Below are 26,929 nucleotides of genomic sequence, written 5' to 3'. Positions count from 1 at the left end.
GGTCCATGAGTGAAGCAAAAGGCAGGGCAGCATCCCTAGCAGTGGCCTACCCAAGAGGATGTAAAAGAACCCGCCAGATTCCTTTTTGATTTTTAAGCATTCCTCGACAAGACCATATTTTCCATTATTGTTTTCCTTGTACTGGGGATTGAACCCTGGGGCACATTACCACTGAATTATGTCCCCAGCCCTTTTTTTTTTTTTTTTTTTTAAGTTGTTGATAGACCTTTATTTTGTTTATTTATATGTGGTGCTGAGAATCAAACCTAGTGCCTCACACATGCTAGGCAAACACTACATCCTCAGCCCCCCAGCTCTTTTTTAAATTTTCAGACTGGGTCTAAGTTGTCCAGGCTAGCCTCAGACTTTTGGTCCTTTTGTCTCAGCTTCCTGAGTTATAGATTATAGGCATATGCTACCGTGCCCCAGCTCATTCAGCTGATTTCTTAACCCCTGTTTATTCACTGGGAATGAAGCTTGAGACATCCTACTGGTGGCCTCATCCAAAACCCTATTACTTCAGAGACCTGGGTTATGTACAAAAAGTGGTACGTGGTACATGATGTATGCCCAACAAATGGCAGAAGCAACTCAAGGGCCCTTTGCTTTGCACTTACACAAGTAGACCACCACTGGCTGTGACCATCCAAGCTAGAGGAACAGAGCCTCTTTCCCTTCTAGCCAAGGTCTTGATAAGTGTTCTGTGCTGGCCACATTGGTTCCAAAGATCTCTGGAAGGGATGAGGGAATGCTGCTGCAACTCGTGGAATTTCCAAGCAAAGCATCTCTGCTATTAATTGAGGCTTCTGAGGGTGGGAACTGCAGGGGAGCTCCTGTACCCTCTACACTTTCCTGGAGTAGCCCTAGCACCACTCTTGGCAGCTCTGGTAAGGGAGGAAAAGGACTTCCTGTTGTCCTTTCTCCCTTTGATTCCCAATTATTGAAAAATTCCTGAAGTAATGTCTCCCTTTCTAGAGTAGTCTTCAGAGTGCATATATCTGGGAATGAGCCTTCCACAGGTGCCTGCAGAAGCAGGGCCTCTCTCTTTAACTCGCCAGATGCCTGGCCCAGGGCAGCTGTTCTTGCCCAGTGTGAGGGGGAAATGGACATGGTGGCTGTATGCACTGCCTTGGGCCAGTTGATTTGAACCTGCTGGGCAGCCTGACAAGAATGAGCCTCTCCCATGTGGCATCAGATGCTGCCCTGGGGACCTGAGCCAGGATCCTCTGCCAGGACTTTAAATAGCTGCCCCATTGATGCAGGCTTCTCCAGGTGCTCAGGTTTCCCTTCTGAGCGTTGAAGTCAGAGGCCAGGGAATGGAGTGGGCTTCTCTCGGACTGGGGTGCGCTTCTCTCGGACCTGGGGCTCCCCACACATCTCCTAAGGCTGAGGGATGAGGAGGGGACCTGGCACTTGTCGGTGCCAGAATATAGCCCCACTGCTCACCACCCAGCAGGATCTGGGTGTGATGGGGAGAGTGCTATTGCCCTGGAAATGACTAGTGTTTACTTTCCCTACAATGTGGACAGTGGCAATGATAGCGCAGAGTTGTTAGGAGTATTGAGTAGACAGAAAATGCTTCAAGATTCTTGGATACTAACACGTTCTCCCTCTTCCAAGCCCTCCCTGCCTCCTCTTTACTTTCCATCCCCCTTCCTCCTCTCCTGACAAAGCCACCACCATTTTCTAAGAGACTGTACCTTCCCTCCAAAACTGAAAGAAAAGTATTTATTAAACCATTATCGCACGATCAACAGGGTCGCCTTAATTCGGGCAGGAGGTCAGGTGAGTGAGAGAATTGAGCTCAGTCAATTTGGGGATGCTCCTCCCAACTTGCTCCAACCCAAGCCCTAGAAGGTCACTTTCTCTTTAAATGCAAATCACTCCCGCCAGCTTAGTTCCCACCCGCTGGCGTTCCCGGGAGGAGCGCGCGGAGGGCGCCGGGCACCGGCCCTCGAGCATCGCTCGGGACCCCAAACCTCCAGGTCGGTCGCCTTCGAGGAGGTGCGGGCGTGCGGGGCGGGCGCCAAGGGCTGCAGCTGTGTTTGGGGCTGGCTTCGGAGGCCGAGCGTGGGAAACCGAGCCGAGGTTGCCCCGGCTGCTCCCGGGTACGGGGGCTCCAGCTTCCGACCTCTCCTGTCCCTCACTGGGTCACCCAGCCGCAGCAAGAGGCGGACCCTGCGCCCGTCTTCCCTCCACCACGCCCAGACCCATTCGGCGCCCGCCAGCCTCAGTGCTGTGACCTCGCCTCACCGCCCCAGAGAGAGGAGTCAGGCGGGTGGCAGCAGCGTGGAGGGAGGCCGCCGCCAGAGGACCCCTAGAGCGGAGGCTCAGGTGCCGAACTCCGCGGCTGAGCGGTGCCGGCCATTCGCGCGGCCATTGTTGGAGGCCCAGGCTGCCTGCTGCCTGACCACCCACCACAGGGACTTGGAGAAGGAGGAGCAGCTAGAAGCGGTCCCTGGGAACTTCTGGAGTCCCTGGCACTCGCGGTTGGGCGCGGGGTGGAAGAGGAGGGATGCCAGTGTAAAGCTGGAGCACAGCGAGCCCCGCCCCGTGGGCCCGGACTTCTGCCCATACCCATCCAGGGTCATTGCTGCTTGACACTAACTAGGGCCTTCCCAGGTGTCCCCGCCCCCACCCTGGTCACCTCTCATGCCTACCGGGTTAGTCAGCACCTGATAAACAGAATGGGGCCCAGCTAGGACACTCCTAGTCTTTAGCGGTACTCCTGCCATCTCACTTCCACCCTGTCTCCCTATGCTTCCTCTCCAGCCCCACCCTTTTAGCCAGAGGGACAGGAAACTCCAACAGCACAGGATAGCTTCCCGGTTTAGCCCCTTCAGACAGGGCCCAGGCAGAAAGGGTTTTATGGGCCTTGGAAGGTCCTTAAAATGCTCATCCATGATCCCATCAACAGGCAGTGGCACCTGACCCTGCACAGACAAGGGAACAAAGACTCTGACATTTGTGAGAAAACAAGTTGGAAGGTCCCAGGGCCCTTCCTTTGCACCTCTCAGGGGTTGCTGGGTGAAGGGATGACTTTGACCCTCAGAATCTCAATGAGGTTGCTTCCTTCCCAGGCCTGAGTCTTACCAGCACCCAATGGATGACAAAAAGAAGAAAAGGAGTCCCAAGCCCTGCCTGACCCAGGCAGCCCAGGCCCCAGGCACACTACGCAGGGTCCCTGTGCCAACTAGCCACAGTGGCTCTTTGGCCCTGGGACTCCCTCATCTACCATCCCCCAAGCAGCGGGCCAAGTTCAAGAGGTGGGTACAGAAGGGATGCAGGGCAAGGAAGAAGGACTCTCAACTCTGGTTTGAGCCCTGTGGGGGAGGAAGGCAAAGGGGGCCATCAGCCTTTAGCCACTAAGCAATAATGGGTCCCTTCCTTGGGGCTGGCTCCCGCTGACCCCTGAGCACTCAGAGATGACTTAGATCCAGTACCTATTCTCAAGTGCATATGGCAAAAAGGCCAGATGGATAACCGAGATCACATATTATGAGGCTGTACTTCTTGGGAGGGAGGGAGCAACCTGCCAGAATGTCCAAGGAAGTTGCTGGATACACTGAAGAGGGAAGAATATTCTAGCTGAAAGCTTGCTTGGCCTAAAAATGAGAGAAAGATATTGCCACAGACTGTGAATATAGCTCAGTGGTAGAGTGCTTGCCTAAGCATATGCAAGAGCCTGGGTTCCATTCCCAGCGTTTGTGGGTGGGGGAGATTGCCTAGAAGGTTCCAAGAACCACAGGTTCTTTGGGGGCCATGGAGTGTCAGGGAACAAGAAATAGTGAGGGGATACCAGGGTGCCCAATTTGAATTCTCTGCTGAATTTTTTTTTTTTTTTTTAAAGAGAGAGAGAGAGAGAGGATTTTTTTTTTTTTTTTTAATATTTATTTTTTAGTTCTCGGCAGACACAACATCTTTGTTTATATGTGGTGCTGAGGATCGAACCCGGGCCGCACGCATGCCAGGCGAGCGCGCTACCGCTTGAGCCACTTCCCCAGCCCCTTCTCTGCTGAATTTTTAAAAATGATTGGGAATTTGTTTCCTACCTTATAAAGTGTCCATGTTTGTTCCCACCAAATACAATGTGTTCTTTCTCCAAATGTTCAAATCAAAATCACCGTTTTCCCCTGTGGCTTTGCATACCTCCTGCTTGAGAGGCATGTTTAGGAACAGCTACAGTGGGCTATAGCTGAAGCTCAGGACTGGACTGAGAATAATAGGAAATGCAGGCCTTAAGAGGAAGGAAGGCCAGGTTGGCAAGGGCATTCAGTGTTATCCTAAGGAAACAAAAAATTCAAAACAGTTTGTAGCCAGGAATGGTGGTGCGCGTCTGTAATCCCAGTGGCTCCGAAGGTTGAAGCAGGAGGATTGCAAATTCAAAGCCAGCCTCAGCAACTTAATGAGGTCCTAAGCAACTTAGAGAGATCCTGTCAAAAAATAAAAGGGGCTGGGGATGTGGCTCAGTGGTTAAGCACCTCTGAGTTTAATCCCTTGTACTAAAAAAAAAAAGAAAAAAGAAAAAAGAAAAAAATTAAGAATTAAAAAAAATCAGTTTATAGAAGAGGGCAGAAGAAGTGGGGGTGGGGGGTAAGACAGTCTGGTGGCGATAAAGGAAAAGTTATACCCAAAATTACTGAAAGCCAAAGGGAACAAGTAACACGTTCAGAATCACAGGAGATAGGAGGATAACTGAAGGTCTCCGACAGAAATCCAGGAGTCTCTTGCAGGCATGGCTCTGGCTATGTCATTGGTAGAAAGACTTCTTTTTTGACCTCTTTCTCCCTCCTCACTTATTCCCTTCCTTCTATCCATCCCAGTGTCCAGGCAGGGCCAGAACAAAAAACTTCTATTTGTATTGATGAATGAATGGGCAGATGATTTAGATAGATGGCACAGAAGATCCAGGAATGCCTGGCTGTCCCCCATTCATGGTCATGTACACTCCATACAGAGTAGGCAAGGAGAAATGCCGCCCAGTACTGGCTGGAGGTGGGGGCGGCTCTGCAGGCACGCCCTTGCAGCATTCCTTCCTGACCGAGGTGACTGATGTCTATGAGATGGAGGGGGGTCTGCTGAATCTGCTCAATGATTTCCACTCCGGCAGGCTGCAAGCCTTCGGTGAGTCCTGGAGGCTGTGCAGAGAGGGGCTGTGGGTGGGGAGGGTGGTCCTGGTCTCTGTGGTGGGGCTGGAACAAGTTCCCAGGCTTACTGTCAGGGTTCCTGAGAATGAGGATTGCTCCCATTCCAGGGAAGGAATGCTCCTTTGAGCAATTGGAACATGTTCGAGAGATGCAGGAGAAGCTGGCCCGGCTGCACTTCAGCCTGGATGTGTGTGGGGAAGAGGAGGATGAGGAAGAGGAAGAGGACGGAATCGAGGAGGGGTTGCCTGAGGAACAGAAGAAGACCATGGCAGACCGCAACCTGGACCAGCTGCTTAGCAATGTGAGTTGGGCACCTTGGATCCTGGGGACATCAAGGGTGGGAAAGATTTCTGCTCCCAAGGTCCCTGATGAAAAGATGGGGGTGCATGAATCCAACAGCAATAAGCCCCTCAGTTTCTATTAGATGAGGGTCCCCAGAGCATTCAGTCTTTGTTCTAGTCCCATTCCTTATAGAAATCTTCTTTTCTCTATTGACAGCTGGAAGATCTTAGTAATTCTATGTATCCTTTCTAAGACTCCACAGTGTACATGTCTTGCAGTTGAGGAAGGGATGAGATGAGGTCAGGTTCCTCCTCCTCACCTATGTGTGCACACATAACCAAATATCCCCACCCCTTTGCAGTCCTACTGAATCAGAATTAGCCACAAACAGCCCCTACCTGGGGGCAATGTAAAAAGAATTTCCCAACCCAAATATTAGGAGAAAGGTGAATGCAGGGATTATTTTTTTACCAATCAAAATCTTTGGTGAATGCAGGGATTATTTTTTTACCCATCAAAATCTTTGCAAGTACTTCAGCTGATACCAGTGATGGCAAAGTGTGTCTGATGTCCTCCTGCCCTTTCAATATTGAACAATGTATTAATTTAGACTAATCCTCATTTAGCTCTGCAGAATGTGCATGCGTCTACATGAAGGTAGACACACACACACACACACACACACACACCCCACGGGTCCTCCGGTTCTTCTGACCTGCATGATCTGGAAGAAAAGAGAAAGGGATAAGTGACCTAGCAAGAAGAGTAGGCAGGATGGGCTGCAAGGATATCTCAGGATAGATCACATGTTTGGCATGCATGAGCTCCTAGGTTCAGTCCCCAGCACCATTCAGAAAAAGAAGGGCAGGTGGGGACTGAAACCTCAGACCATGGACAGCCCTTTGCACAGATGGGGAAAATAGACCCATAGGGGATGTTTAGACAGATGAGAGGAACGACTGAAGTCCAAACATCACAATCCTTGACTGGCACAGACAGAAACTGCACCTGGCAGAGAATGCTGAGCCTGAGGAGCAGTCAGCTGCATAGGTGTAGTACCCAGGCCCACACTGCCTCTTTCATTCTCTTCAAACTGTGACTTCCCTTTGTGGTGGTGCACGCCTATAATTCCAGCTACATGGGAGACTGAGGCAGAAGGATCTCAAGTTCAAGACCAGCCTGTTACATTTAGACCCTGGCTCAAAATTAAATTTTTAATAGAGGAATGGGGGTGTAGGTCAGTGGCAGAGCGCTTGCCTAGCATGTGCAAGGCCCTAGGTTTCAGCCCCAGGACCGGGAAAAAAAAATGACTTTACGGACTCGGGTGTTTCGCAGCTCCCCAGGTGCTATGAGTTGGGGACACTGGATGGAATTAAACCAAAATTAAAAAGTAAAAAAGTGGCTCCGTGTCTTCCTTCCCCTCCTTGCGCCTTTCTTCTCAGAATAAAACAATCCTGCGCAGCACAGAGGGCTTGGAGTCCCCGCTCGGGCGGGAATTAGGATGAAGCTAGTGGCTCCAAGAGAATGGAGGACCAGCCAGAGCGCTTGGCAGCCAGACCAGTCTAAAGCAAGCTAGGTAAAGGTTGCCTTGGAGGCAGCGGAGCGGAGCCGCCATGCCTTAAACTGCGCATGCTCAGGAGCTGTGCCGCCAGAGGACGCACTGCGCAAGCGCTTGGCTGGGGACGTTAGCTTCCTGATGGAGACCGAATTGTTACTTCGGAAGGTGTCGGCCTTGCAGGTTCGGGGCAGAGGGGTGGTCGGGGTTGCACCTAGGGTCTCCGACTGGGATCTTTCAGTAGGGTGAGGCTGTCACGGTCAGTCCCTACCCAACCTCTGGAGATGCCAACCCACCTCTGCAACTCCCGAAGAATGCAGAGATCCATGGACTTCCCTAAGCCCGCACCCCTGACCCGCACGAGCGTGTGGGCCAGGGGAAGTTCCGGAAGCGTCTAAAGCGAGGAGGAGAGTAAAGCCCAGCATACTCCCTTGAATTCCTGGAGCCCCAGCGCCCACTGTCACCTGTCCTTTCCCCATGGCCATGTCCATTTTTGCAGTCCCGGGATAACCTCTCCAGAGAATACCCCAAGATATGTTCCCTCTTCTAATGTACCAAGGACTTTTAAGCAAAATATATTAGCAAAATTAAAAAATAAAAAATAAAGTGCCAAGGGCGTTCTTACTCTCGTTCTCCACACCAGGCCTGTGTCAGGGGCTTCTTGGTTCGACGCCAGTTCCAGAGCCTGCGAGCTGAGTATGAGGCAATTGTACAAGAGATAGAAGGCGACTTGGGCACGCTTCAGTGGACTGCTGGCAGAATTCCCAGGCCTCTGTTTCTCCCAGAGGTAGTATACACCCCAGGGGGAGAAGGGAGAGTAAGGAAGACCTGGCAGGGAATTCAAAAGAGTGATAGAACCTGCTCTTCCAGCTGACAGGCCTCTACCTTTGGAAGATACAGCAGACTGCTCCTCACACCCCAGTCCTTACTTAACTTGTCAGTTAGATCATGGTGCCCAGGGGTTTAGCCCTGGGACCATCATACCTTTCTGATTTCGCAGAAGGCAAAATCTCAACGCTTCTGGAAAGCAGGAAAGAGGATACCAAGTCCAGAGAAGAAACTATGCAGCCACTTTCCATATAAAGAGTCTGTGAAAGAGGCCCCCTGGGAGGAGATGGTGCTAAAGAAGTCAGGAGAGAGTTCAACAAACCCAGGAAGACTTCCCTGCAGAGATGACAACCTCTGGCTTCAGGCTGAGCAGAGCAGGAAATCCAGCCAAGAGGAAACAAATACATCAAGGATGCAGAACTCAGGTACCTCTCTGCCTAGATCAGGAAAAGTCCCTGGTCCTCTCAGGGCCTTAGCCTCCTAGTCTAAAAAGTAAAAGGGATGTGCCAGATTAGCTGCAACCCTTTTCTCCCTCCCTCCCCTGCCTAGTTGAAGGAAACACATGAGCAGTGAGGGGTTGCCAAGGTCTGGGGCTAAACCAGCTTCCAGTGTCTATACCTCAATACATTCTCCTTCCTGTCTTGCCTCCTTCAAAGAAGCCACAGGTCCAGGACCATCCCATAGCCAGCATGAGATCCAAGAGCTCCAGTATCACCGCAGCCATTTGGCCATGGAACTGCTGTGGATACAACAGGCCATCAACAGTCGCAAGGAGGTAGGCACTAACTTTTGGAATAGGCGAAGGGTTAGGAGTTAGGGCCTGTGTAAGCAGGCTCACATGTTACAGTATTTGTTCTCTCCCAACAGTACCTAATTCTCAAACAAACACTGAGATCCCCAGAAGCAGGCCAGACCACAGATGAGCCCAGCATGTGCACAGACCATGGGGAACTGGCCTGTGAGAAAGCCTGGTCACAACCAAACCCACTGCTGAAGGACCAGTTCTGCAGAGAGAGGACCGCTGGAGAGCTGGACCATGCAGATGATTCCTGCCAAAAAGGCAAATCACAACTCCTTAAGTACCCAGAAAGTCTGGACACTGTAGACAAAATTACTGCTGGGGCTAAGGGCAGGGAATTGTGCTATAGGAGGGTTGGACCACAGCTGCCTACGCCATCAGGCAGCCAGGCTGGAAGGGACAGGTTCACCAAAGGACAAAACCATGAAGGACAGACCTTTAAAGGGGCCTGCCTACAGCAGACAAATTCCTAGAGGACCAGATCCTGAGGGGCCTCAAACCTAGGAGCCCCTGTTCTGGGAAGGCCAGAAGACAGCTGCCCGCATTGTGAGGACCCAAATATTAAGGACAAGTCTCCCAGAGACCAAACCACAAAAAAACCTGACTACCAAACAGCAGGCCACAAGATATGACCTCTCCAAAGACCACACACATCATTTGTGATGGGACCATGGCAGGACCAAAGCATGGTGCCCTATATTTCAGGAGGATTCGAATGTCCAAGGGCCAGGGTCCCATGGCAGAAGTTCCATAGTTGAAACTTCCAGTGAGCCTAGTCATGAAGGCTGGAAAAGCTAGAGGACTGTACTGTGGAGCTCAAGGACACCTGAGACCCTATCTTCCACAGGATTAGACCAGAAAGGAGAGGACCAGTGGAGGGACAGGCTATGGAAAGCAGGACCACCAAGCTAGATCCTGAGGAGCTAGCAGAGGAACAGGTTCCAATGAGGTTTTCTATGACAAGGCTATGGTGAAGACAGGCCTTCATCTGCCTCCCCTGCCCTCATTCCCAGCCATCAATGGCTAGTGGGGCCAACGGAGACTGGAGCAGAGACTAGAGGCATAGTGCAGAGGGCAAAGGACACCTTTTCATTCTCAGCTTTAGGCTCAATCCAAATTTCAGGTTAAGGACTAGTTATATGGGGAAAGATAAGTGGGAGGCCTGGAAGAGAATAAAAATTTTTCTTGGATTTTTGAGCCTGGCTGCTTTCATCCCTCATGTTCACTTCCTGTCATCATGGGGTGAGTGTCAATCCCAGAGCCAGCTGGGAGCCACAGCCCAGGGGCAGATCTGAGGGTAGATCTTCCTTGGGGAATAGTTCCCAACCTGATCCTCACTTGAGCTCAACTGTTAGGCTTCGAGTGGAAAAGGCTCTGAAAAGTACTGGAACACTGTATTTAAGTAGGATCTCTGCTGTTCTTACTGAGCCCCAGGGTCTTTTTTCATATAGTGATCATACCTGTCCTATTCTTGTGAGGCCCTATCAGTGAGATTGGCTGAGATTGTGAATGCAGAAAAATGCCCCTACCAGAGGCTCTCTCTGAAAGGGCAGGACTCCACCTCTCATTGGCATGGCTCTAGCCCTGCCTTAGTTGCCTGGCAACAGTTCTGTGTCTCTTGACGGAGGACACACTATGGCAGGTGGAAGTTCAGGAGCCAAAAGGATAGTGGTATACCGAAATGGGGATCCTCACTCCCCAGGCCGCCAGCTGGTGGTGACCCAACGCCGTTTCCCCACCATGGAGGCCTTCTTTTATGAGGTGACATCAGCTGTGCAGGCCCCACTAGCTGTGCGTGCCCTCTATACACCTTTTCATGGCCACCCTGTCACCGACCTGGCAGAACTGCAAAATGGAGGGCAGTATGTGGCTGCTGGCTTCGAAAGATTTCACAAGCTCCAGTAAGTAGGCTGAGCCTGGTCAAAGAGCCTAGGAGAGAGGCAGTAGCAGGAACAATTGTGAGTCTGGTATTTACTATGTAGTTACCAGCTTTATGTATTTTGTTACTTAAACAGGGAGGGGAGAAATAGTGAACACCTGCCTAAGTACGTGAGCAACAAGTGGTTGAACTATAATTTAGATTGGATTTTGTCTGATACTGGGGCCCATGCCCACCACAATCAGAACCATGAGAAGGAGACTATTCTGCAGTTTGAACTTTTTTCTAAAAGATCTTGATTAGATCCCCTCCCACCATCATCACCACTACTCTAAATCTGATGACACTTCCTCTCTCCCTGCTATGTATCCCAACCTTTCAGGTAGGCTAGGATCATCCCTCTCTGCAGGGTGGGCCACCTTCCAAGGTGGGAAAAGAATTTTAAGTTATCTGACTTTCCAGTCCAGATCTGGCTTCCACATCCTATTCTGAGCTCTTAGCTGAGGTTGCTTACTACAATGGAGAGAACAAGGGTTTAGGAGCTAGACAGAGTCTTAGTCACTTCCTGTGTAACCTTGGGTAAGTAACTTAGCTTCTCTTGAATCTCATACAAAATGTAGATTAAGCCATCTACTTCATGAATGTAAAAATTCCTGAGATATAGTAGGATATTTAATGTCCTCTTTTCTCTCAATCTTTAACGCTATTGCCAATAATCCCAATCTGAATTTCTAGCCTGACTTGGCATTTAAAGAATTCTAAGGTAGGTTCAAGTACCAGCATCTGTTTCTGGCCTGAGTACACTGAGAAACTGTCCTTGTGGGGAGAGGTACCTGGTGAGCTGTGCCCCAGCCCATGCTCTGGCAGTTACTGGGTTGTTGAAGCACCAGACTCCCCAAGATGACCTTCATCCAATGTCTTTTCAGTTATTTACCCCCTGGAGGGAAGGATCCAGGTGGGAAGAGCAGCAGACTACAAGTGAGTACTGGGGGAGGCTGTCCCCCATCCCCTTTGCCCTCCCAGCCCTCCTAGGTAGGATTTGGGATTGCTCCAAATTGCTCTGGGAAGTCAGAGACCCTGGAAGCAGCAAGAGCTGCAGGTTCCTTGGGGGACACTCTCCACTCCCACTCTGGAGCTTGCTGCTCTCCTTGGGGTATGGAATTTCAAGACACTATCCCCTGGTCCTATGTGATTCCCAAATGAAAGAGGAAACTGTGAAATACACATGGGGGTAGGGGATGGTTAGAGTGACTTAGGGGATCTAAAAGTACCCTTTAGTGAAAGGGCCCCCTCCTTGCCTCCTTCCCTGTAGGAGTCTGGTTCCTTCCTGCTCACTACACGTTTCTTGGGCTGACTCATCCCTAACCAAATACCTCTTTCCTGATTTGGGGATCTGACTTGGGTTTCAGGATCCTCTCATGACTGGCCACCCGTGTGACTGGGCCCTTGGACAGTGGCTGCCTGCAGGCATCCCCTTCTATGTTCAGTGAGTCCAGCATCAGAGAGCAGGGGTATAGAGAAAATGGGTGTGTTTGTTCCAGGAGCTTTTGATTACCAGTGGGAAGAATAAAAGGTCCAACATGCCAGGTGTGGTAATCCCAGTAGCTTGGGAAGCCATGGCAGGAGATCATGAGTTTAAAGCCAGGCCCTAAGCAACTCATCTGTCTCTAAATACAAAAAAGCTGGGGATGCTGCCCCATGGTTAAGCACCCCGGGTCAATCCTGGGTACAAAAAAAAAAAAAAAAAAAAAAAAATGTCCAACATGTTTGATGGGTGGAATTGGATCAGTACAGTGGTTCTCAAACCATCTTCTGGCACCTGTGCCATCCCTCTCACATGAAGGGAGTCCCAGGTCCCTCCCTCTCACCAGGTGGTTCTTTGTCTCAGTGTGTTTAGGAATGGGGATCTGCTAAGTCCTCCATTCAATCTGAAGGTGTCCCAGGCTGCCATTCAGGACTGGGAAACTATGTTGAAGCTCCTGACTGACAAGGCCAAGTTACAGAATGGGGCTGTGCATAAGTGAGTATGGGGCCTGGGGAAGCCCAAAAGTCTCCAGAGTCTCCTTACTGAGTTCAGCTGTTCCTGAGGATGAAACGGCAAAAGGAGAATGTTCCCTCCAGCAGGACTTCCTCCTGTGCCATAAGAAGTGGTCTCTCTGGCCCAGCCCTCAGAACCAAGGCAGAGCCTAGGTCTGAGGGCCAGAGGCCAGCGGGTACCTGCCCCCTCACTGCCTGCTGACTGTGAAGAGGCAATCTGTCTGCAGGTCCTTATCCTGCTCACCTCTCCCCCAGACTCTGCACCCTGGAAGGGCTCACACTGTCATCGGTGGAGGCTCTGGTGAATGGCCATTACTATGTGGCTGTTGGAGAGGATGAATTCAAGGCCCTTCCCTATCTGGAGCTGCTGGTGCCCAGTCCCTCCCTGCCCAGGGGCTGCTGGTATGTATGTGGTTGCAGCAGAGAAAGGTGCCCTCTGGTGAGCGTGCTGACTCCAAGTTCTCCGCCCACACAAGCCTTTCCTTCTTTCATTGTAGGTATCCTCCAGGCCTGAAGTATAGACCCCACAGGCAGAGGGTAGGTGATCCACAGGGCATGGGGGTGGGAAGGAAGTGGAGAACTCTGATATATTTGAACTCTGACCTTATTTCACTGAATCCTTTCAATAATCTCGTGAAATAGATTATCACCATTTTCCAGAGGTGAAAACTGAAGTTCATAGGAGTAAAATGATTTGTTCAGGGTGACACAGTTATTGAGTGGCACAGGCCAGACCAGAAATGATCTTCAAGGTGAAGTTGTAGACCTAATGCCTTCTTTTTTTTTTTTTTAACCATACGAATTATTTTTATTTTTTTTAGTCATACATGACAGCAGAATGTATTTTGACATATAATACATACATGGAATGTACATACATCAATCATATTGTCTATTCTATTCTGCTGCCCTTCCTATCCTCCTTACTCCTCCCCTCCTCTCCCATCCTTTCTCTCTATCCAATCTAATGTGACACACTTTTTTTTTCTTTTTCTCCTCACAACATCATATATGTATTCTACATAACAATGAGGTTCTCCTTCTATCTTCTGTGCAACTCCCCTTCTCCCTCTTTTTCCCTCCCACCTCTCTTCCCTATTTAGTGGTAGTCTTCTTCTCATGCTCTTCCTCTCTATCCCATTTTGAGTCACCCCCCTTATATCAGAGAAGACATTCGGCATTTGTTTTTTAGGGATTGGCTAACTTCAGTTAGCATAATCTGCTCTAATGCCATCCATTTGCCTGCAAATGCCATGATCTTGTTATTTTTTAGTGCTGAGTAATATTCCATTGTGTATAAATGCCACATTTTTAAAATCCATTCATCTATTAAAGGGCCTAATGCCTTCTTGATAGGTTGGATGCTGGGAGACAGAACTGGCATTCTTTGCATAGCAGTGCCCAGGGAACCTCAGCTCCCCATCCTATTACAGGTCTGAGCCCTCCAAAGATATGAGCCAGTAAGCATGAAGTCCAAGTATAGTTTGGTTTCGAGTGCCAGGCACCAGCTGCTCCGTCCCTGGATAGGCAGTCTGTGGGAAGAAGGGGCAGGAAGGGAGGATGCAGACTGTGAAGGTAGATGGCACTGCCTCTCCCAAGCTCCCACAGGCCTCATGGCATGCTGAAGCCTAGACTGGGGAATAAGAAAGGCGAGACAAGCCAGAAACCAGGGTCTGAGCCCAGTGTTCTTTCTGTAGGACCAGGGCCTCAGGACACAGGTCACTCTTCCCTTTCCAAAGGAACCAGTACAAATTGAACCATCTGTTTTCTATGCCAGACCCCAGCAGAACATTCAGCCAAGAAGCAAGCTCCCCACTCTCTTGTTTCCATCAGGTGAGGGGCCTCTGTGGACCAAGCCTTTCTCAGCCAATCACCCCTTTTTTTCCCGTGCTGGGGACTGATGTTGTAGTTTTGGTTTTGGTAATGGGGATTGAACCCAGGGGTGCTTAACTACTGAGCAATAACCGAGCTCTTTTATTATTTTTATTTTTTGAGACAGGCCCCTGGGCCTACAGTTGCTTAGGGCCTCTCTAAGTTGCTGAGGCTGGCCTTGAACTTGCAATCTTCCTTCCTTAGCTTCCTGAGTCACTAGGATTACAGGTGTGTGCCAGCCACTGTGCCCAGCCAGTGCTGGGGATTGAAACCCATTCAATGGGTCTTAAGCATTCTAGGCAGACACTTTACGCAGCCACCCTTGGACAGTGACACAGGATGGTACCTGCTATTGTTGGGGATATCTGTTGGGGCAGAATGCCCAGGTATAGAGCTGGCTCTGACCTCAGCATAATTGTCTTCTACTCTCCCATTTGTATGTCCAGTCTCTTGCTTTTTCTTAGGGACTTATCATATGAAAAGAAGCACATGGAAAGGGCAATGCTTATCTCAAAATGATTCAGGGTGGGCTTTACAAGGGCTGGGGCTGGATTAAAAGCCTGCCTCTAAACTTCCCTGCCATCCTCTGAAGTAGTGGGGAATGTGGAGCAAGCAGGGGAGGGGAAAGAGCTATAGAGGTCAAGAGAAAGAAGGCCAAGGATTCTGCAGTCTGGGCATCAGTCAATTTTACCTCCCTCATTAGGAGTTAGGGGAATATACAGGGCTCCTCACCCAAGGAGGGAGACAACAGGGGTCCAAGACGTAGCAAACGATGAAGACACCTGGACAGAGCAGCCCTTGGACCAGGTAAATTCCAGGATCAGAAAGCCATACTTGGAGATGGGAGTTTAGAGCTAGAAACTGGCAGTTCTGAGTCCCAGGAACAGGTCCTCCCTTTGTGACTGTAAGACCTTTTAACATCCTAAAGCTTGACTTTCTCCCTCATTAAACGAAGAAGCTGGGCACGGTGGCACATGCCTGTAATCCCAGCAGCTCAAGAGGCTAAGGCAGGAGGATCGGAAGTTCAAAGCCAGCCTTATCAACTTAGCAAGGCCCAAGCAACTCAGTGAGACCGTTTCTAAATAAAATTCAAAAAAGGGCTGGGAATGTGGCTCAGTGGTTGAGTGTCCCTGGGTTCAATCCCCAGTACCAAAAATAAAAAAATAAAAAGTTGTTCTTTTTTTGTTTTTGCTACCCGGAATTGAACCCAGGGGTGCTTAACCACTGAGCCACATCCCCAACCCTTTTTAATTTTTGATTTGGAGACAGGTTCTTACTAAGCTTGAGGCTGCCTTTGAATTGGGAATCCTCCTGCTTCAGCCTCCAGTCTGCAGGGATTACAGGCTTGTGCCACCATGCCTAGCTGGAGTTCTTAATTTCTAGTCTTTTCTGGGGAGGGGGATTTCCTGCAGGGGGCTAGAGGCTGGACACATGCATGGCTCCATTCTGTACTTATCATCATTTCCTCCAGAGAGCAGCACAAACAGTGGAGGAGGCCCTGTCCTTGGAACACAAGTCTGGGGCAAGACTGCATCCTCAGCCTTAGCCGTTGCACCATCTTGAGAGCCAAAGCTCTAAAGAGAAACAGGAAGACAGCAGTTGGGTAGACACCTTTTGTCTTCAGCCTGTTCCCCTGTGCTTATAGGGATGTGGTTTCCTCAACCCCTTCCCATTCTTCTTCTAAGCCTATAGCCCAGTCTTCTTTCTCCTCAGCAGAGCAGCCCTAGCTGTGGAGGCTGTTTTCTTATGGGATTCTCTGTCCAGAGAAAGGAGTAGCTGATTGAGCTTGGCAAGTGACCACAAATGTGAGAGTAGATTTGTCATAATAAAAGAATACTTAACTAACCTGTTTAGCACAGATTTATTGAAGGCTGCTACTGGCCAGGTATTGTACTGGATACTACAGTTTGGTGATGCTGGGGCTCAGTTGTCTACCTGTCTTGAGAGGGGCTGGCAGGAGAGCATTTCTGCCCACCTCATGGGTAGGAAAGGCAAGGCTAACAGAGTTCATACGTCCTATATCTACATTCTGATGCACCCTCTTCTCCTCAGTTGCTCCCCTAAGTCACCAAGGCACTGAGCGCTGGAGGTATCCCAGTCACATTTCTGGCTTCGAGACTGCAACATGGCAGCTGGTCTTTTCCATGTAGCTGGGCCTCTGCAGTCCATGTAATCTGCCACCATGATGGTCCAGAGCAGGCCAGGGTAACAGTGGTTGGGCAATAATGACCTGAGATTTTAGCAGAAGAGCTGTTGAGGCAGAGAGCTACTGAGGGTGAGTATGAAGTGTCCCGTGCGAAATTCCAACAGCTGAACACCACTTGAAGATTACAAAACCCTTTTACTGCTGTTCTCTTACTGTGATCCACGAGGTAGCTATTATCCCCATAAGAGATGAGGAAACTGAGGCTCAGAGAGGGCAAGTTCTTGGTCCATCTGCTCATTGCCTGCACCTTGGCCCAGGGGTTTCCTGGAGACAGCAGAGCTGGAAGCTGGGGTTGGTCCACTCAAAAGGTAGATGGTGGCCTCTGGGTCTTGCTCACTGAGCTTGTGATACAAAGTGCAATTCCTGTCATGGTGAGCACCATGCCAGCGACTGCTCCTAAGATAGTGGCAGAAATCAAGGGGCTCTGAGCCTAGCATGCTAGCAAGAAGGAGCTGGTACAGGGCTGGGGAAAGGGTTCATATGGGGCCCAGTCCCAGATGCCACCCCCAGCCTCTGTCTCCAGACTGCTTAGGGTTAGGAAACAACTGATGGCCACAAGGAAGCAGGAGAGCTGTGAAGAAAAGGCATGATGGGAGAAAGCCCTCCTCTCTAACCCATGGGAGATGGACTGGGAAAGAACTGACCCAGGTACATCAAGGACCAAGCAGCTGCTTCCTACATTCCCAATAGCGTGACTTACCTTTTCCACCAATATCTTCTCCAAGGACCTTCCCAACAATCAGCGTGAAGACAATGGCCAGAGAGTTACAGATGGGCACAGCTAGGGTCAGATCTGGGTAGTCAAAATGAGAAGTGCTGAGATGCAAAATGTCTTATCACATTAGGAAAAAAAAGGGGGGGGGATGGGGGAGCAAGAAGCTTAGTGCAATGAAAGACCAAGGGTGTTGAGGGAGGCAGACCTTGGTTCTCAGTATAATCTTGGTTATATATTTAAACCCTCTGAGCCTATTTTCCCACATGTAACAAGATACCACTGTTGGTATTTTTTTGCAGGGATATTGTAAGATAAACTATGATAATGCACGTATAGTCCCTGGCTGAAGTGGATACTTAATAAAAATAGTCACTACTGTTTTGATTATAGAATAGGTGGATATTAAAGGATGGATACAGAGTAGGTGACAAGATAATAAAATTCTAAAATTATAATTTGCTCCAAACTTGGTGAACTGCATGCCAGGTGGCATAAGGTTCAACATTGTTTTGCAGCAATGAATACATCAGGCCAGAGGCTTAAATAGTCTTATGAGCAGCTATTCCCAAATGTAAAATAGATCAAAGTGGAATGACAAGTTGAAACCGTGTGGCAGGAAAGTGGCTATCTTGTCCCTCATCTTCCCATGGCCCTTGAGGGGTTCCCTGGAACTAATTGGGGCCTAAACTTTCCTGGAGTCCCTGGAGGGTCTTGACTCCAGGGGAGGAAAACCACAGAAGTAAAATTCAAAAGCATAAATTTTAATATGTAGCTTCAAATCCTTTTGCACTGTCATGCTGTGAGACTAAGAGGAGTGAAGTAAATTGCCCAAAGTTTTGTAATATTCTATATGATGACAATCATGTTTGCTTCACAGGGTGATGATGGAACATAAATGAAATATGCAACACCAGTAAAGTACTGATGCAGTAGAGGGCAGTCAACAAATGTTGGGAGAAAGGAAATTTGTATTTATTGTGCCAGGCACTCTGCTATGTTTCTCATATATCGAATTTAATCTTCACAATGCTAGGAATCCAGCTGTAAAACACCAAGGTTCAAATAAGGGACTTGTTCTAGGTCAGGCAGGTAGCACACACTGGAAGCAAAAGGGACACAGTCAGCATTTGGCACAACAAAATGAACTTTCCATCTTCCAATGCTATTGCACAAGACTGCCAGGCTCCAGATCCACCTCAGTGCCTAGCCATATCTCAACCAGTCCACTGTGCCTCTGCCCTCAGAGGAGGCTACCAAGAAGGGAACAGTAACATGCTCTCCCTCGCTGAAGGGGAACAAGGTGTTTCAGGTTCCCTCCCCAAAACAACTTTCCCAGGTGGCCTCCACCACTAAGCAGAGCAGCCATACACTAGAGACCCACCTGTTGATGCCAGGGTGAAGTAGTAGAGAAGGGAGCCACACTGGTTGAGGAGAAAGGGCACCAGGTACTGGAAATAGGAGAAAACTGACATAAGTGTAATTGCCTGACTGAGTAGCACGGTCTTCTTTGAGTTTCTAGAAATATCCAAGGAATACTAAGCACTCTGAGAAGGACCCAGGGCAAAGACAGAAATAAACTCAACTCCACATCTTTGCTTTTAAATGCCCTTTCCTTTAGCTTGACTACTTCCCATCTGTTTTTTTTTGTTTTGTTTTGTTTTGTTTTGTTTTGTTTTGTTTTTGGTACTAGGGATTGAACTCAGGGGCACTGGGTCACTGAGCCACATCCCCAGCCCTATTTTCTATTATATTTAGAGATCACTGAGCTTCACTTTTGCTGAGGCTGGCTTTGAACTTGTGATCCTCCTGCCTCAGCCTCCTGAGCTGCTGGAATTAAAGGCATGAGCCACCATACCAGCTCCATTCTGTAAGGTCTTTAGTGCCAATATTACCCCCTTCAGAAAGCCTACCATAACTATCCCATCTGCAGTCTCCCTCCTCTGAACTTATGCAACACTTTTATCTGTATCCCTCTCCTGGCTCTTAACCCTGAGAAGTGGTGGTGTCCATGTGTTCTTTCCCAGTAGCCTTGACTAGCAGACTTGGGGTCAGAAGTAGTTTCCCATATCCCTTTTTGTCTTCCACCCCAAGGGCCAATTTGAGCCCCAAGCTCTCCCTCTGGAAAGACTTGCAAGTTCTTCATATAATTGGAGAGAACACAATAATACAATACTAACAGCATCCATGGATGGAACACTTTTGATGTACTAGGTCCAATGCTAAGTGTGTCTTACTTCAATCCTCATAACTGCCCTATGATTATCATAATTTCCATTTTACAGATGACAAAACTGAGCCTCACAGAGGACAAGTGACTCCTCCAAGAGCTGCTTGGGAGTGATGGGGCTGGGATTCTCACCCAGACCTATTTGACTCCAGAGACCAAATATTTAGCGGCCACTCTTCCGTGAGAGGGGCTGTTCAGAGACGCACCTCAAAATTCAAGAAAAGGGTCTTCATCTCCTGCAGCAACTGCCGGACCCAGGTCCGCTCATGAACCTGCTGAAGGCCGGCGGAGGCCCGCTTCAGCAGCGGCTGCGTGCCACCCCACAGAGCGGCCACGAGCACCAGAGCCAGCACCTGCCCTAAATACAGATGGACGGAGAGTCACCCTGACCGCCAGTCCCACAGGCCGCCCGCTGGGCCTCGCCCTCCTCTAGGCTCCTAGCCCCAGATAGCCTTCCGCACCGCTCCTTGGCTCTCCGACGCCCCGGGCTGTGCTCGACGGGGAGGACAGGCCTTGGGAGGCGAGGGAGATGGACTCAGGAGCCCGAGGACTGGAGTCGTAGCAGGGTTCGGGGTGGAGGGGAGTAGGAAATGAACTGCGGGTGGGGATCAGAAAGTGCGTTGACGGGCGGAGCCCACTACCCACCCAGAGACGCCGCCATGGCAACGCCGCTCTCATCTACTTCCGGGAGCGAGTGGGTGGAGACGAGATAACGGAAGTGGTTCCAAGCCTCTTCCGGTCCTGCTCACGCCTCGCTCTTCTCGCGTCACCGCCGGGATGGTGAGTTCCGCAGAGTCGGGGGTGTCGTGGTGGGGGTCCCGGGCCCGGAAGAGGTCCGGTTCCGGGCGCTGACACTCTTGTCCTGTCCCTACAGAAGCCGATCCTGCTGCAGGGCCACGAGCGGTCCATTACGCAGATTAAGTATAACCGCGAGGGAGACCTCCTCTTCACCGTGGCCAAGGACCCTGTGAGAGCCGGCGTCCGGGCGGGCGGGACAGGCGGAGGGGGCCCCCCAAGGGCGAGTTCCTTCTGCCCGGACCCTGGGTGGACGGGAACCTAAGAACGTCCCATTCTAAAAAGTAGAGAGATGCCATCTCGGGGTAGGTTGATGAGGGCATTCTATCTAGGAAGGTAGGAAGGAAAAACAAGAGACCACTGTGGATGGGGAACAGGGACAAGGATCAACTTGATAGTACAAGTCACGTCCAGTAGGACAAAGAATCATGGAATGTATCTCAGTGGTAGAATTAGTGCTTGGCATAACAAGGCCCTGGCTTCAATCCCCAGAATCACGAAAATAAACGAAGAAGAAGAAGAAATTTTAAAAAGACACGGGTCTTAATGAAGATGCCCCTAGTCTCAGTCCAATCAGTCCCATCTGCTACTCAGTGTACAATATCACAGTACTGCCTTTTGAGGCATCCTCATATAGAGGCAGTAACAGTGAGGGCTTTGAAGTCAAACTGATTTAATTTGAATACTAATCCCTGCATCTACTAGCAGTGTTACTTTATGCATGTCAGTTAATCATTCTAAACAAGTTTTCCTTCTTATAAAGTATGGGGACCTTTAGGGCTGGGATCTAGCTCAACGCAGCAAAGTCTCCCATATGGGAAGCCCTGGGTTCACACACCCCTCCCGTTCCAAAAAAGAAAAGAAAAAAATATAAATATGGGGACTTATAGTACCTCCTTAACCAAATGAGATCGTTCTCATAAAGAGCTTGGCACAGTTCTTCGCGCATAGGAGTACCTAATTAATATTATCACTTACATATAAGTTCCATAGACATCATTTCATTGGAGCCTCCCCTTTAAAGAAGGCATTATTGTTCTGACTATTTTAAAGATGGGGAAGCTGAAGTTAAGAGGGATGAAGCACCATATTTGAGATCATACCATGAGATAGTGACAGAGCAGGCATTGGAATCCAGACTTCCCTACTACAAATTCCTCCCACTTGGACAGATCACCAGAGCTACTGTTTATTTGGACTGGAGTACAACCTAATCTTTTATTCTTCTAAGAGATTCTGAATCCAGGAGAGGACAGGTCCGGCAAATAAGGATGCTTTTGCAAATTTAACTCCCCTGCTATTTACATTCGGGTAGGGAGGAGAATCTAGGAATTTTACCACTTTCTTGCCCAAGAAATCAGCAGGCTAGAGATTGAGGAGGGTTCCTGGGGCAAAATAGAAGGCCATTGCTATTCCTGGGGTGTGAACCATCCTGTCATTTGGCTCCTCCAGATTGTCAATGTATGGTACTCTGTGAACGGGGAGAGACTGGGCACCTACATGGGCCATACTGGTGCTGTGTGGTGCGTAGATGCTGACTGTATCCTTGTTTTACTCTGAGGCTTTGCTCCAGGCTCTGCCAGCAGAAGAGTTGCTGAGTTGAAGGTGGGAGTTTGGGATGCTGGTCTGGGTCTGTAGAATAATACCTCCTACTCCCAGTCTCTTCACTGGTTGGGGAAACATTCAGGACAAGTTCCACTTCTGGATGAGGAGGTTAGAGTGCCCTGAGTTAAGAGGAAGAAAGGCTCTTTGGGACTGAACTGGGTGATGATTCGGTTGGCTTCCCAAGGGCTCCGGTAAACTTAGTCAAGTTTCTTAACATCCTCTTCAGGGGACACCAAACATGTCCTCACTGGCTCAGCTGACAACAGCTGTCGTCTCTGGGACTGTGAAACAGGTAAGCTTCAGTCATTTACTCTTTCAGCAAAAATTGACCACCTTTAGTGTACCTCTGTAAGTAAACAGAGATTCTAGGAGAATGCAAAATAAATCTAGAGATGGTTCCCAGTCTAGAGAATAAGACAATAAGAAAGGTAGAAGAGCAAGAAGTATTACAGCAATGTAATAAGCCATGAGAGAGGAAATAAACTACTGTGGAAGGCCAAGGAGAGCAGCTGACTGCCTAGAGCAAGGGTGGGAGCAGCCCTGCAAGGTCTCCCAAGGTAAGTGACATCTGAGCTGGGGCTTAAAGGAAGAGAAAGACAGCATCACTTTGGCACATGCAGGAATGAAAGCATGGAGACTGTTGTGTCATTTGATCTGGTTGATGTCCTGTTTTGGGGGAGTGGAATAGATAGACAGGAGAGAAGATGAGGCTGGAGAGGCAGGTTAGGCTAAAAGAGTCCTTGGGTGCCAAATTCAGGAGCTTAGCTTTGTTCTCTGGGGCTTGGGAGGAATGTGGCCTGCTGCGGAGGCCATTGCAGGGAAAAGTGGCAGTCTGGTTAGTTTTAGCAGGGTCCTGGAGCAGTGGGAAAGCTGACCCTGAAGATAGGGGAGCATATTCAACTCATTCATATTTAAGTTATCCAAGCCAGGTAGGTAAGAGCTGGGCCCAGGGCTGGGGTTGTGGTGAAGGGTCCAGCTTCAGTGTATGTATATACTGGCATCTAGTTCTATGCTGGGCACTAGGGACATCCAGAGAATCAGACCAGGTCCATTCTGTGGAGTAGCAAAATTTGTGGGGGAGACAGATAGACTACAAACCATTATGAGCAGTGCCACATTAGCAGGATATGTAAGGAAGAAGTGTAAAGATTTGAACAAAAGCACAGCAGTGAAGAAGAGAGCAGTGAGAATAGGGTCACCAGAGCAGGAGCAACAGTGAGGCGGGATGACAGGCAGGCAGATGATAGACAGTCCTCCCTGCAGTGATAATGGACAAGTTGTAGCCCAGACCCTGCGTCTCTCCAGGGAAGCAGCTGGCCCTACTCAAGACCAACTCAGCCGTCCGCACCTGTGGTTTTGACTTTGGGGGCAACATCATCATGTTCTCCACGGACAAGCAGATGGGCTATCAGTGCTTTGTGAGCTTCTTTGACCTGCGGGATCCAAGCCAGATTGGTGAGGGCTCGGGCTCAGCTGGGGGCCTGGGTTGGTTTGAGGTGAAAGGCCAGCTCCTGAGGCTGGAACTGGACATCTGCTGCCCCCTACAGACAACAACGAGCCCTACATGAAGATCCCTTGCAATGACTCCAAGATCACCAGTGCAGTTTGGGGACCTCTGGGAGAGTGCATCATTGCAGGCCATGAAAGTGGAGAGCTCAACCAGTATAGTGCCAAGGTAAGAGGAGTGGAACCTGAGCCCACCAGAATTATTTCTTACAAGAGGAGGTCAGGGCTAGGGATATGGCTCAGTTGGTAGAGTGCTTGCCTTACATGCACAAGACCCTGGGTTCAATCCCCAGCACCCCGCCCCCCCGCCAAAAAAAAAAAAGAGGAGGTTAGCACAATGATTAAGAGCAAGGGCTGGATACAGATATAGAATTCATCACTTTCTAGTTGGGTGGTCTTGGGCAATTTACATAACGTCCCTGAGTCTATTTATCTTAAATGTCTCAAGGATCAAATTACATCAGGTTTTGAAAAAGTTGTCAGAGTACTCAGGACATGTTAATAATGATGACAAATAAGTATTTTCCTGCCACCACAGAGCTAGGCCCTATGCTAGGCTCCTAGGCAAAGAAGTGAGTCAGTCATTGTCTCTACTCCAGGGGGACAGAAACTTGCAATCATCTGGCATATGAGTTAGATTGAATTGTGCCATCATAAAGGTTTCAACCAAGTATGGAAGGTGTACTGTGTCACAGAGGAGGTGGCACATACACTACCTTGTGAAGAATAAGAAGAACTTCAAACAGGAAGTATAGACTATTCCAAAGACAAAAGAAGTGGCAAGAACAAAGGCCCAGAGTTAAGGAAGTACATGGATTCTTAGGGAATCACTGGTGTAGGAGAATGGACAGGGCCTATATTTTTAAGGTCCATTGTGTCTAGAGGTAAGGAGCTGATTTTCCTCTAGGCAGTAGGGAATCTTTAAAGGGTTATTGATATTTGGTGCAGTGCTTTATGCCTATCATCTCAGTGATTCAGGGTGCTGAGGTAGGAGGATCCCAAATTCAAGGCCAACCTGGGCAATTTAGTGAGACCTCCAAAATAAAAAGTAACGAGCTAGTTGTAGTTCAGGGGTAGAGTGACCTGGATTCAATCCCCTGTACCCCCCCCTCCAAAAAAAAAAAAAGCTGCAGCAGCAGTTAGGCATTGCTTTACACACCTGTAATCCCAGCAGTTTGGGAGACTGAGGCAGAAGGACTGCAAGTTTGAGGCCAGTCTTAACAACTTAGTGAGACCCTATTACAAAAAGGGCTGGGGACATAGCTCAGAGGTTCAATCCCTGGTATAGAAAGAAAGAGATTTAAGGGTAACTGATTAGGTTGAAGGAATGAATAAAGGGGAAAGTCCAGGTTGTATTGGTTTCTGAGGAATAGTGGGCTAGTAAGAATCAGAGCTGGTCAGTCTCATAGTTCCTCCTTCCTCAGTCTGGAGATGTATTGGTGAATGTTAAGGAGCACTCCCGGCAGATCAATGATATCCAGTTATCCAGGGACATGACCATGTTTGTCACAGCATCCAAAGACAACACAGCCAAGGTAAGCCTGGGCAAGAGATCTGGTAGGACTATACCCATCCTTTGGCTGCCCCCAAGAAAGTACTTTTTATATATTTCTCCTTTCCTTTTCTCTCCAGCTCTTTGACTCTACAACCCTAGAACATCAGAAGACTTTCCGGACAGAACGTCCTGTCAATTCAGCTGCTTTGTCTCCCAACTATGACCATGTAAGGGAACCCCCACTCAGGCCAAGTCTCAGAAAGCTTCTTGGATCAGGATGTTTGTTTAGCAAGTAGGCTACAAATATGGTGTCAAGCAGAGAGGAGGAGCAGTAATAAAGCTGAACATCTGAGTAGCCACAGGGGACTGGGCAGCTGAAGTGTCTATTTATCCCTGCCCTTGGCATCCCTCTGTTGTGATATGAGAGAGGTTAAGAACTTACAGGACAGGAAAAAAACAAACAAACAAAAAAATAGACCCATCTGCCCTTTGGGCCCATGTGGACTTTCTTCTTCCCTTTAGGTGGTGCTGGGTGGTGGTCAGGAAGCCATGGATGTAACCACAACCTCCACCAGGATTGGCAAATTTGAGGCCAGGTAAAGGGGAGGGGCCTTCTTCCAAATGGAAACCATGTGCAGTATTTTTTGTTTTGTTTTTGTTTTAATGTTTATTTTTTAGGTGTAGTTGGACACAATGCCTTAATTTTGTTTACTTATTTTTATGTGGTGTTGGATCGAACCCAGGGCCTTGCACCTGCAGCCTCAGTGACTTAGTGAGGCTCCAAGCAACTTGTCAGTAAATAAAAAAATAAAAAGGGTTGGTGATATAACTCAGTGATTAAGTGCCCCTGCGTTCAATTCCTAGTACCAAAAATAAATCATGAATTTGACAGACATACCATTATATTTCTCTGTGCCCATGCTTTTTTTTTTTTTTTTTTTTAAACCAGGGATTGAACCCAGGGTCACTTAACCACTGAGCCACCCCTCCCCCCACTGTACCAGGAATTGAATCTAGTGGCACTTAACTTCAGAGCCCATCCCCAGCCCTTTTTTTTTTCTTTTGAGATAGGGTTTCGCTAAGTTGCTTAGGGCCTTGCTAAATTGCTGAAGCTGGCTTTGAACTTGTGATCCTCCTGCCTCAGCCTCCCATGCTTTTGGGATTACAAGCCTGCACCATCACTGGTGCAGGCTGGTCTCCAACTTGCAATGCTCCTACCTTAGCCTCCCAAGTCTCTGGGATTGCAACACTGCACCCAGCTATGCTTCTTGGCCATATAATGGGACAGTAATAATATATTTCATGAAATTTTGCTGATTAAACAAATGAGCCAATATTTGTTACAGCACTCATTAAGTTTTAGCTATGTTCAGGCAGACATTTGGGTCCCTTCTTCCCCTGACTTCATCTTACTTTGTTTATTCATTTTCACTTACTGTAATCTCCCTGCTTTATTAACTTTTTTTATATAGTTTGCATTTTGGGGAATGCTACCTTAGATGGGTTTTGGAAGGAGATGGAGAATGAATTAATGGAATCTCTCCTTTCTCCTTTCTTTCCTCCAGGTTCTTCCATTTGGCCTTTGAAGAAGAGTTTGGAAGAGTCAAGGGCCACTTTGGACCTATCAACAGTGTTGCCTTCCATCCTGATGGCAAGAGGTAGGGCCTCAGTGAAGGGAGTGAACTTAGCCTGGGTTGGGTCTCCACCCACTTTCCATGCCAGGCCCCACAGGCCTGCCTCTGCCACAGCCATTTGACTGGACCTTGCCCATCTTTTTCCAGCTATAGCAGCGGTGGTGAAGATGGATACGTCCGCATCCACTACTTCGACCCACAGTATTTTGAATTTGAGTTTGAAGCTTAAGAAGCTGGATCTTCAACCAGGCCAGGGAGGCTGCTTACAGAAAGTTTTGGACTCTGAGAAATAAATTAGTTTGGTAATAAATGGTTTCTGGTTAGACATTTTGTGGGGTCTGTCTCAT

General features: G+C 48.9%; 5 protein-coding genes across 10 annotated transcripts; 4 read left to right on the top strand and 1 right to left on the bottom strand.

Annotated features, from left to right (window-relative positions):
• Positions 1-1,393: 1,393 nt before the first annotated feature.
• On the top strand, positions 1,394-6,827 carry Ccdc28b (coiled-coil domain containing 28B). Of its 3 annotated transcripts, none has more exons than XM_076860855.1 (6): positions 1,394-1,985; positions 3,081-3,266; positions 4,958-5,124; positions 5,255-5,448; positions 5,646-5,668; positions 6,425-6,827. In XM_076860855.1, the coding sequence occupies exons 2-6, from the start codon at positions 3,103-3,105 to the stop codon at positions 6,477-6,479; spliced, it is 603 nt and encodes a 200-aa protein (XP_076716970.1). In that variant the 5' UTR covers positions 1,394-1,985; positions 3,081-3,102; the 3' UTR covers positions 6,480-6,827. The 3 variants fall into 3 exon arrangements, with proteins under 3 accessions (XP_076716970.1, XP_076716971.1, XP_076716972.1); XM_076860856.1 differs by lacking the exon at positions 1,394-1,985 and adding an exon at positions 2,038-2,334; XM_076860857.1 differs by lacking the exon at positions 1,394-1,985 and adding an exon at positions 2,350-2,967.
• Positions 6,828-7,050: 223 nt separating this feature from the next.
• Positions 7,051-9,792, top strand: Iqcc (IQ motif containing C). Its single transcript, XM_076860853.1, is given in 9 exon segments — positions 7,051-7,167; positions 7,628-7,771; positions 7,985-8,237; positions 8,469-8,587; positions 8,680-9,070; positions 9,073-9,157; positions 9,159-9,223; positions 9,226-9,345; positions 9,348-9,792. Coding segments are annotated over 9 exon segments (1,395 nt in total). The 5' UTR covers positions 7,051-7,125; the 3' UTR covers positions 9,524-9,792.
• Positions 9,793-10,165: 373 nt separating this feature from the next.
• Dcdc2b (doublecortin domain containing 2B) lies at positions 10,166-15,492 on the top strand. The gene is made up of 6 exons (XM_076860861.1): positions 10,166-10,512; positions 12,334-12,510; positions 12,783-12,929; positions 13,025-13,064; positions 14,225-14,360; positions 15,103-15,492. Exons 1-6 carry the CDS (start codon positions 10,247-10,249, stop codon positions 15,249-15,251), a joined length of 915 nt encoding a protein of 304 aa, XP_076716976.1. The 5' UTR covers positions 10,166-10,246; the 3' UTR covers positions 15,252-15,492.
• On the bottom strand, positions 10,499-20,235 carry Tmem234 (transmembrane protein 234). 4 transcript variants are annotated; one of them, XR_013091839.1, is made up of 6 exons: positions 20,193-20,229; positions 19,754-19,905; positions 18,702-18,768; positions 17,306-17,398; positions 16,246-17,001; positions 10,499-10,540 (listed from the first exon to the last, which is right to left on the bottom strand). XR_013091839.1 is itself a non-coding variant. In XM_076860858.1 (5 exons), the coding sequence occupies exons 1-5, from the start codon at positions 20,206-20,208 to the stop codon at positions 13,866-13,868; spliced, it is 522 nt and encodes a 173-aa protein (XP_076716973.1). In that variant the 5' UTR covers positions 20,209-20,229; the 3' UTR covers positions 13,316-13,865. The 4 variants fall into 4 exon arrangements, 3 of the variants coding, with proteins under 3 accessions (XP_076716973.1, XP_076716975.1, XP_076716974.1); XM_076860858.1 differs by lacking the exons at positions 10,499-10,540; positions 16,246-17,001 and adding an exon at positions 13,316-14,059; XM_076860859.1 differs by lacking the exon at positions 10,499-10,540 and having other exon boundaries at positions 16,242-17,001.
• Eif3i (eukaryotic translation initiation factor 3 subunit I) lies at positions 20,235-26,907 on the top strand. The gene is made up of 11 exons (XM_076860854.1): positions 20,235-20,327; positions 20,422-20,514; positions 21,795-21,882; positions 22,174-22,239; positions 23,253-23,402; positions 23,495-23,622; positions 24,878-24,988; positions 25,086-25,175; positions 25,471-25,544; positions 26,514-26,606; positions 26,730-26,907. Exons 1-11 carry the CDS (start codon positions 20,325-20,327, stop codon positions 26,809-26,811), a joined length of 978 nt encoding a protein of 325 aa, XP_076716969.1. The 5' UTR covers positions 20,235-20,324; the 3' UTR covers positions 26,812-26,907.
• The last annotated feature ends 22 nt before the right edge of the window (positions 26,908-26,929 follow it).

The sequence above is a fragment of the Callospermophilus lateralis genome, chromosome 7 (genome assembly GCF_048772815.1).
Source record: "Callospermophilus lateralis isolate mCalLat2 chromosome 7, mCalLat2.hap1, whole genome shotgun sequence".
Taxonomy (NCBI): domain Eukaryota; kingdom Metazoa; phylum Chordata; class Mammalia; order Rodentia; family Sciuridae; genus Callospermophilus; species Callospermophilus lateralis.
This window is presented reverse-complemented; position numbering and strand designations above follow the sequence as displayed.